The sequence below is a fragment of the Sphaerodactylus townsendi genome, linkage group LG07, assembly GCF_021028975.2.
Source record: "Sphaerodactylus townsendi isolate TG3544 linkage group LG07, MPM_Stown_v2.3, whole genome shotgun sequence".
Lineage (NCBI taxonomy): Eukaryota > Metazoa > Chordata > Lepidosauria > Squamata > Sphaerodactylidae > Sphaerodactylus > Sphaerodactylus townsendi.
In genome coordinates, this window is record NC_059431.1 from 77,108,771 (window position 1) to 77,118,581 (window position 9,811).

Sequence of the window (9,811 nt, forward strand, 5' to 3'; positions counted from 1 at the left end):
AAGATGTGACTTAACAGTACTTTCACCACCATAGAGCAGAAAGTCATAGGAAGCAGTCAAATAAATTTAGGAGGTCAAATTAATTTAGAAGGTTTTTATTTTTAAATGCTTGCTATTTCCTACCAGTAGTAAGTATGCTAATTGAACTAATTCTGCATTATATTTTAAAATAGTTTATGTGTAACTAGTTCTGTAGTATATTTTAAAATAGTTTATGTGTAAATGAGATTATGTTACTACCTCTGTTACTACTTGTGCAGTCCCATGCTAGTTTTGTACTAACAGTGCAGTCTCATTAAGTTCAATGGGGTTAAGCAGGTGTAATTCTTTCTAACATTGCTGTGCAAGGAACTTTCCACCTTGTTGTTTAAACACATTTTGAACTCTGATTCTTTTTTACCTAATCTGAATGCTCCCAGATTTAACCGAATTTCTGCCAAGTTGGTGGATCTTAGAAAACACTAAAAACAGAAAGCCTTTCTTTTCTAATTAATAATAAATACAGTACAGAACAAACATGCAATTATAGTTAAATGATTTAAACATCATGCAAGAAAAAAATCTCCAAGCCTCAAAGAAATACAGCCCTTGATACTTAAAATCTTCTTAAGCATTTTAATTTGAAATCTTGAGGGGGGCATGGCTGTAAAGATCAGGTGAGTCACAAGAGACTTCTGGCAACCCCATCAATGTCATTTCAAGGCAAATGATTAAGCAGAGGTGGTTTGCCATTGCCTTCCACTGCAGAGTCTTCCTTGGAGGTCTCCTTTCCAAGCACCAACCAACTTAGCTACTGACATCTTGGTTGGGTCGTAGTGTACCATTCTGCTTTTCCTTACATCTGAAATCTTGCTGCCATTCTGATCAGGATTTGTGGCTGGTGCTGAAGATTCACCCCTATAATTGAAAAACAGGGACGTCTACGGTGATTGTGCCATTTTTACTGTGCCATTTTTACATTTTGCCTGTTTAGCAAATCACAGCTAATAGTACTAATTTTTTGTGGGATTTCTCAACATGAACATAGTATAGGGTTCAGAGTTCATCATTAAGATTTTGGTACAAAAGGAATTTCAACCCTGTATTATTTTATCCTGTGATTTCATGAAATAAACCAAAGTCCTGTTGTCATAGAATTAAACACGTTTTTATAGTCTAAATCCCCCAAGACAACTACATAAAATTGTTTCTGTTTCACTGATTTTTCCCCATCTTTTCCCAAAATGGAAAGCTTATAGTAGATTTCCCAGCAAATCACGCAAACACTATTACTCCTTGAATCCTGTATGGAAAGATCCCTGCATTTCTTCCATCTCTGGTTTCCATGGCAGGGGTTAAAAGGAATAATATAAAGGCTTGCATTACATACCACATTGCTTTTGTGTTTCTCTGAATCCAGACATACCTTGCTGAAAAAGAGACTAGGAAGTCTGACCTACAATTCCACTCAGCTGTGGACTCACTGGGCTTGTCAGTGTATTCTCACCTCCAAAATTCTATTTGCAACATGAAAACAACAATGTTATCATGAAGATAAATAGGAAACTGAAATACAGTTTATCTACACATCTAAACGAATGGAAGAAACTGTGTTAATTCTGTCTTGATTCACATGTATTCTTGCTGATCCTTGCTGATTCTCCATAACAAAAAAGGATATCAGTTCTTACTCTTTCCCTTCTGCTTAACCCCACAATGGCTTTTCTCTCTCTATTTTAGAATTGCTCACTGGTTCTGACCTGAATCCCAATCCATTATTCATTCATTCAGTCTGAGGTCAGCACGTTTCTCTTTTACATCATTCCATTGGAGGCAGCTTAAGGTATTCGTTTCTTCTTCCTAGGTAGAGAGACAAGAAGCCATCTCAGACTCTTTTCAGCTTCATGACCTTGGCCCAGACTTGAATGGGGTAGTTTTTCTTGAGCAAAAGCTGCCAGTTGTGCTCAGCATATGCTCTATATGATTGTCCCACAATGTGAACACCTGTCCATTAGTTGACTGGCAGTGCAATGCACAGTTACTCCATTTTAAGCTCACTCATTTCAGTGGGCTCACATTAGAGTAACCCTACATAGGATTCCATGGTTATTCTAAGAATAAACATAAAATTAGATTTGACCTCTTCCCAGGGGCAGGGGGAATCCCACTTCTTTGTGTAAATATTCAGGCTGTAGAATTTTGCAGTATTTATATCTGAACTTATTTTAAGTAGCCTCTCTATAATCAAGAGTAATTCAGTTTGATAATGTATGCTTTTGGAGTGTTTAAAAAGAGAAATAAAGCACATCAGAATACTTTCAAAATGCAATAATTCACAGTGTGTTGCGACAAGTAAGTTTGCAGCATTACTAAAGTATGTTCACTTCATTTATCAAAATGAAAAGTTAAATAAACATTATTATCATTATTATCACCACTAAGGAATGAGGATAGCAAGTGATTTTGCTAGGGTTGCCAACATCCAGATGGTGGTTGGAGATCTCCTGCTATGCTGATCTCCAGGCAACAGAGATCAGTTCACCAGGAGAAAATGACCTCTTTGGAAGGTAGAGTCTAATGCCATTAAGTCCCTCCCCAACCCTTGCTCCAGTTGTTGTTGTTGGCCAATATTCTTTTCCTTTATCAAGTAAAATGCTGGAGAGTGGGTGAATGGAAAGGCACTTCCCTTCTGACAGGTTATGTGCTAAAATTCTACTAGCAGTTGCTTTTCCTCTTGTGTGAGTGAGTCTGAATCTTTTCCTTCTGCAAGCAGTGGGGGGTTGGGTAATAGAGATCACATTGTTAGCAAAAATTAAAAACAGAACAAACTGCAAGAAAGAAATAGCTTAAGAAATCCTCTCCTGCTAGTATCTGGTGAAAAACTGTAATCTCAGCATCTACTATATATCTCAGCATCTACCATATATATACACACATACATACATACACACACACACGTACGTACATACGTACGTATGTGTATACACACACACATACACACACACACATATATATTGGGAGGAAACAGTATTTGAAACAGCATCCTGCAAGGACATCTTTTTATCAAACTGTAAATACCCTCCCAAGCTGATATTCAGAAGTTCCAGATATATTTCCAGGAAGTCAGGCCTTGTGGAGTTGGTGTTCACTCTGATCCATAGGCCTAGACTCTTCCCTAGGTCACCATAACTACAATCTGTTTCCTCCTTGTTTCCTGTTTCCACTGTAATTTCTCCACCCTATTCTGTCATTGGTTGCATAGTACCTACTCCTCATTGTGAAATTTCTGGGAAATGCCATGCGTTATCTTCCTTCCCTGAGGTTCCAAGAACCTCGCTTTGGGTGGTACACTATATAGACAGCAGAGTTAGCTCTTTACAGAGAGAATGGCACCAGTTTCTCTCATCTCACATGATAGATATGAGGATATCAGTAGGTTGTGGAAATGCAGTGGCCAAAAATATTGTTTTAAAAAGATGCCACCAAGATGAATATGAGGAACTGGGTTCCTTCAGCGTTTATATCCCGCCTTTTTTGCATATCTGGAAACTCAAAGCAACTTGCAATACAACGGCATATGCACTATGATGCTGCAACATCTTAGGTTGTTACTGGCTTCACTAGTCCGGTTCAGTCAGTATAACAGCCACAGGCTATTGCCCTTTGGCTCATGCTAAATCTCAAAACCTCTGGCCATACCCAGGCTACATATATGCAACAACAGAAGAGCATAAACTGGGCTCGAATCTCAAAAAACTGGCAAAGATGTTCTCAGCCTCCCAAGTCCCTTCCCTTCCATATTAGTACCATTACACATATAAGCACCTTATAGAGGGTTGCCTGGAATCCCGGGAACAAAAAGGAGCTAAGAATTTCTACCCAGAAATTATCAGCACACTCATAAAACTACAAATCCAGGAGTGACTTCAGGGAAGTTGTAACAGCATGTCCACCACCAGTGGTCTTCTGCTTCTTCAATAAGTATTCAAAGATTTACAGTTCAATCCTAAATAGAATTACTCTCTTCTAAGGCCTTTGAGGGAAGAGTGCAGCTTTGCTTATGACCTGGCTTCACGTGTCATGTGAGAGTTATAATTCTAAGATCACAAAACATAAACAGCAGCTCGGTTCCCACCTGAAATTACTACTGGGAAGGATTTTATCAGCAGAACAAAAGGTTCTAATATTCCCCTCCCACTGTAGCCTGAAATGTTGCTTTTCCAGGATTGCCCCTCCCCACATACCTAAGTAAAATTTACCACCTCTCCCCTCCACCAAGCACACACATATGAAAATGTTCAGCAGGATCTTTCCAAAACAATTTTGGTAGTTTTAGCCACTTTTGTATGATCCAAATCACTGGAAATATACTGGGCAACTTTTTCCCTGGGGAATTTTAAATTACAGTTATCTTCCAGAGACATTACCAAGGTTAGCGCCTGTTGTTTATATAACTCATTATGCTTCCTATTTATAAAAACAGATTAACCAAGAACTTCAGAGGGTAGCTCAGAGGTGTAGCTGGGCCATACTGCGCCTGGTGCACACTCTGTGTTTTCCACCCCATCCCGCAGTTCCCTGCTCCCCATGCCCTCCCCCCCCCCACTTACCTTAGTGAAACAGTGCAGGCTGGAGAAGCGGCCTGTTCCCTTCAGGCTGAAAATGGCCTGGTGGGAACTACACTTCCCATGAGACTCCCCTGCTCCCTGGTAGCTCTGCCTCTGGGGTAGCTACCATGGTCTGCAGTAAAACAGCTAAATTCAAACCCAGTAGCGCATTAGAGACCAACCAGATTTTCAGGATACAAGCTTTTGAGAGTCAAAGAGACTCCTGTTTCTTCACCAGAGACTCACTGGATTGAAGGGGGCTGGAAGATGATTAAAGTAACACTGGCAGAAGACTCAAATTGATCAGATGATAGAGCATGTCATAAAGCCCATTTGCAGGCCTACAAGGTGGCAGTGATGGCAATGAATAGGACTTCCACTATTTGTCAAGAGAGAAGCCATCCTAGAAGAATTTTCCAGTTCCAATAATATTCACTTATCTCTGATTCTCTTATATAAATATAGTGGAAAGAAGAATCCTTACCCCCTTTTACCCATCCTACTTCTCCTTGCTGCTAAGAAGATACCGTTGACACTCCATTCTTATCCACTGAACACAGGGTTGGTATTAAGGTCATAGTCCTTTAATGGTTTCACTTGTTTCTTTTTGGTCAGACACAGAGTTTCCACCAGAATCAATTGGGTGCAATTTGTCTAATGTGGTGCCAGAGGGTCCTATTATCTCAGCCTGCAGGTCAAAACATAAATATGAGGCCACTGAGTAAGTTTGTACAAAGCTCTGGGGTTGGGTATTATCAATATGCAGATGAAACCTAGCTCGACATTTTATTATCCAAGCCTCTAGATGCATCTGCCTTAGTTCTGAAATGGTGTTTCAAACTGTTGTCAGGAGGCTAAGGCAAAGCAAACTGAAGATGAATCCAGACAAGACAGAGGTAAAGGTTGTTAGATACTTACCATGAATGGTCCTTCTCCTTTGAGTACTGAAGGATAGCTTGCTGAGGTGATTCCCAGCCCTTCCTTCAGGGAGGCAGGAACAAATTCTTTCCACTTCCTGTCTCCTGTAGTGGGAGTCACCCTTTTTCAGTTCAGGTAACTTTGATAGCAGTTCAACAACTTGACTAGACTTCACTGTAACAGGTGTAAAACTAGAAAAATAACATCGCAGGGACAAGAAGCAGAAAACTTAAAGAATACAGAGACAGTGACTTTGGGAGGGCCAAGATGTTCTGCTGTTCTCAGAGAAGAAAAATCATTCATGCATGGTAAGTATCCAGTGATAAGTATCCAATGAACCTTTCTCCCTCTGGGGCAGGAGGACATTGTGCTCGAGACCTTCGAGAGCAGTGTCTCTATCTGATGGGTGGGTCACCATCTATATGTCTGCTACACGTTGCAGAATCCCTTGTCTGAAGATTGCATCTGCCGAACTGTATGTATGTGATTTGTAACATCTAACAATGTAGAGACTGTTGACTAGTTTGCAGCTTGCATATTTCTTCCACCAAAGCATGTTTAACCAAGGCCACATTAGTCTATGAAGAGCTGACTAAATGAGCAGTGACCAACTAATGGGTCTAAATGCTTCAATTATCCATACTTTCTGAGTGGAACTTATAGTGGCCCTGGACAACTGTTTCTTTTCATCCAGTGGGTTAATGGAAGCAAAAAGAAGTCTGACTTACTAATGAGGCTGGTTCTGTTGACCACCCTCCTAATATCAAGATTGTGCTATAACTGTCCATAGGATATATTGGATTGGAACAGAATGAAGGTACACAGTTTCCTGGTTGATGTGCAATCTGGATCACACACCTTGAGTTCAGTGGTGGGATGAGACCACATGGCTATTTGTCCTTGTAATTAGCACAAATGTGGTTGATGGAGAGATATTCCATTTCTGACATCCTTCGGGCAGAGGTAATTGCATCTAGGAACAATGTGTTCACCTGAAGTCACTTTGGAGAGATGTCCTTAATAGGTTCAAATGGATGTTTGTAAGTGCAGTTAAAATCATATGTAAACTCCAGGTCTGAAAAATATATACTTAATGAGAATCCAACTGGGAAGCTCCCTTCAGAATATAGGAGTGACACAGAAATTGAACTTTCTGGTAACATGGCAAAACTGGCAAGTGCTACAACCTATCTTCTTAACATAAATTTTCTGAAGCCCGACATATGACTTTCTTGAAAGAACTCCAAGATTAATGAAAGATTGGATCTCAGAAGGTTGGTCTTCTTTCTTTTACACAGCCTGGGAAGGCCTTTCCAGTGATTATGTAAATGTGATTGGTGCACAGGCAGTGGGATGTCAGCTTAGCTGCTGTTAGACCTACTACTTGTCCTCTGGATCCGTGCCCATCCTGGCTTGTAAAAACCTGCAGGGTGGAGCTACGACCCCATCTGTTGGGTATCATCAATGGCTCCCTCGAGCAAGGAGTCTTCCCGGATGGGTTGAAGGAGGCAGTGGTCCGCCCACTCTTAAAAAGACCACCGTTAGATCCGAGGGATCTGGCCAATTACCGCCCCATTTCGAATCTTTCGTTTCTGGGGAAGCGTGAAATTTATAAGAGTAGTGTTGGAGTCAGCTTCAAGGTTTTCTGGATGACACATCGGCCTTCGACCCTTCCAGTCCGGCTTCCGTGCTGGGCAGCTGTCGGAGACTGTTCTGCGTCGCTGTCACAGATATGCTCCGTATCTTCAGCCTCTGACCCGAGAAGTACGGATTGGTGCTGCTGAGTGTTGTTAGACCTCACCGTTAGCGTTTGATGGGAGTCGCCTTCACGACCTTTTGAAGCCCACCGCCTGCACAGCGCCCTCTGGGAGTCGCGGGGCACTGGTCCTCCAATGGATTGCCTCGTCAAGTCTCCGGGATTGAAGTCAGCAAGTGAGAGGTCGCGAGGGAACAGGCCTCCCAGAAGTGCCCACTTGATTAGGTGTACCCCAGGGGCCTTTATTATCCCCGCTGCTTTTTAATATCTAAATGCGACCCCTTGCTTTCGACTGGTACGGAGTTTTGGGCTGACCTGTCATCAGTACGCTGATGACACGCAGCTCATTCTGTTGATGGAGAGCACGCCGCCCCTGCGGCTCTCCAGCACTGTTTTGGAGGCAGATTCTTGCTGGTTGGTTTAGCGAAGCAAGAGCAGGTTAAAACTGAGATCCATCGAAGACGGAGATCCTCTGGCTTGGTCAGCAAAGCGAGAGGGACAGGATTTTCCAGCCACCGGTGTGGGAGGGGGTCACATTGGCGCCAACCCCCTCCGATGCAGCCAGCCTGGGGAGTCCACCTGGATTTGTCTCTCTCAATGGAGACCCAGGTGGGCCCATACAACCCGGGCTGCCTTTTTTCCACCTCCGATCAGGCCCGGAGGCTGGCTCCTTTCCTCTCCTGCAAGCCAGACCTTAGCCACAGTGATCCATGCAACGGTCAACCTCCAGATTAGACTATTGTAACTCGCTTCTATCGCGGAGTCTTCCCTTCGGCGTTTGATCCGGAGACTAAAGCTGGTCCAGCACGCGAGCGGCCAGCTGGTTTACTTACAGGCAAGCAGCCATTTACTTTATCACCCATTCAGCCTGTATTGCATTTTCCAACTGCACTGGCTCCTGGTGGAGTTCAGGATCAATGCTTCAAGGTGTTGGTGTTGACCTTCAAGGCTGCCTTACAGCGGCCTGGGGCCCTAAAGTGATCTTCGGGACCGCATCACCCCCTATTTCCCTTCACGTCCTCTCCGCTCAACGGAGGCTGAATTTATTAGTGAGTCCCTGGCCCCTCAATGATGCGGCTGGCCCACACGGGCCAGGGCTCTTTATGGCTTGGCCCCGGCCTGGTGGAACTTACCCTTCCTCCGGCTGCGTCCGGGCCCTCGCGGGACCTTAATGGAGTTCCGCGAGGGCCTGTAAAAGCGGAGTTGTTCCTTATTCTGGAGCTTTTGGAGGGACCAGCCGCTGAAATGGTGCCCCAGGTGCCCTAGTCGGCCTGTTATTCAGGCTACCATCCAATGTGGCTCGCCTCCCTCCCCTCCCCTTCTTTTCCTCTGGGAGAATCTTAATGAAATACGGGGCTGGTTGGACGCCTCCTATTATTATTACTATTAATGTTTGTTAACGCTGTTTTAAAGATTTTAGTGACTTGTTTTACCATGTTTTTATGTTGTACACCGCCCAGAGCCCCTAGAGGATGGGGCGGTATAAAAGTTTAAAAAATAAATAAATAAATAAATAAAATATTGTAAAAGAATAGCTAAGAGCTAGGAACCTTAGCCACACAACTCCCAGACCACAGTCTGAAACACTGACATTGCAATTGAAAAACTGGACCTGACTCCATATGTCCAGTTTTAGTGGTACAGTGAGAGGAGGAATTACGGCTAGTTCCTTGAGGATGGCAAATGAGAGACAGCAAGGGGAGAGGTCATGGGTCAGCAACTCAGCACAATGATCTGTGCTTTTAGTTCTGGTTCTCCAATGCAGTTTTGGTAGAACTGGTGTGAGGGCAGAATACATTTAGTAGATCCTTGGCAGTTCTGCTGTTAGAGCGTCAATCGCCTTCACTCTTGAATGAAAGAACTTGGAGAAGAACCTCTCCACCTGATAGTTGATCTCTGAAGCAAATGTATCCACCATAGGCTGTCTGATATGGACCACAGTAAACTGAAAGAGACTTCTCCTTAGGAACCGTACCACAACCCTGATTGACTATCTGCCAATTATGTGTTCCTACAGTATCAAGGCAAGGTTGTCTTCTGCCCAGTTTAGTACTTTATTCCCTCCACATGGAGCCAGTATAATCTGAATCCCTTCTGATTGTTTAGGTGTATTTTGGTGAAAATGTTGTCTATACATGCTTCCGAAAATCGTTTGCTTGGTGCTTGATTAACAGGTATGCTGTTCAATTTCTATAGGACGTATTAGAAACTCGGTGTTGACCAGCAGACATGAACTGAACAGAACTGAACAGAACTGATCCCTACCCTGTCAGACTGGCATATGTGAATATTTGAACATGCTCTTTGTTGTAAATATTTTTCCTTGCCATGGTTTCAACAATAGGATCTACCAATGAAGGCTAGAATTTGACCTGTAGTGGAACCTTTAATGAACAGTCTTTCTTGTTCATGATGTTCAACTGATTTGTGTAGGGAAAGCACTGCAATATTTTTGCATGTATTCATCCCTAATGGATTGAATCAATGGAGTTGAATTCTCCCACCCATAGACTTGTCATGCTTCCTCACTCTCGGCTTACAGAAATCTGTG

The 9,811-nt window shown here is 42.9% G+C and overlaps 1 protein-coding gene across 3 annotated transcripts in view; it reads right to left on the reverse strand.

Annotated features, from left to right (window-relative positions):
• Window positions 1-456: 456 nt before the first annotated feature.
• Window positions 457-9,811, reverse strand: part of SMC5 (structural maintenance of chromosomes 5) — a 100,412-nt gene continuing 91,057 nt past the window's right edge. Inside the window, exons 25-26 of one of the 3 annotated variants that reach the window (XR_007245100.1) lie at window positions 1,406-1,839; window positions 470-897 (exon numbers count right to left, since the gene is read on the reverse strand). Coding sequence is in view for 2 of the 3 variants with exons in the window: in XM_048503837.1 (XP_048359794.1) it covers window positions 1,799-1,839 (41 nt within the window). In the remaining variant the exon portion in view is untranslated. Of the gene's footprint in view, window positions 1,840-5,254; window positions 5,275-9,811 lie in introns of those variants that run through there. The other 2 variants (XM_048503837.1, XM_048503840.1) reach the window with 2 other exon arrangements.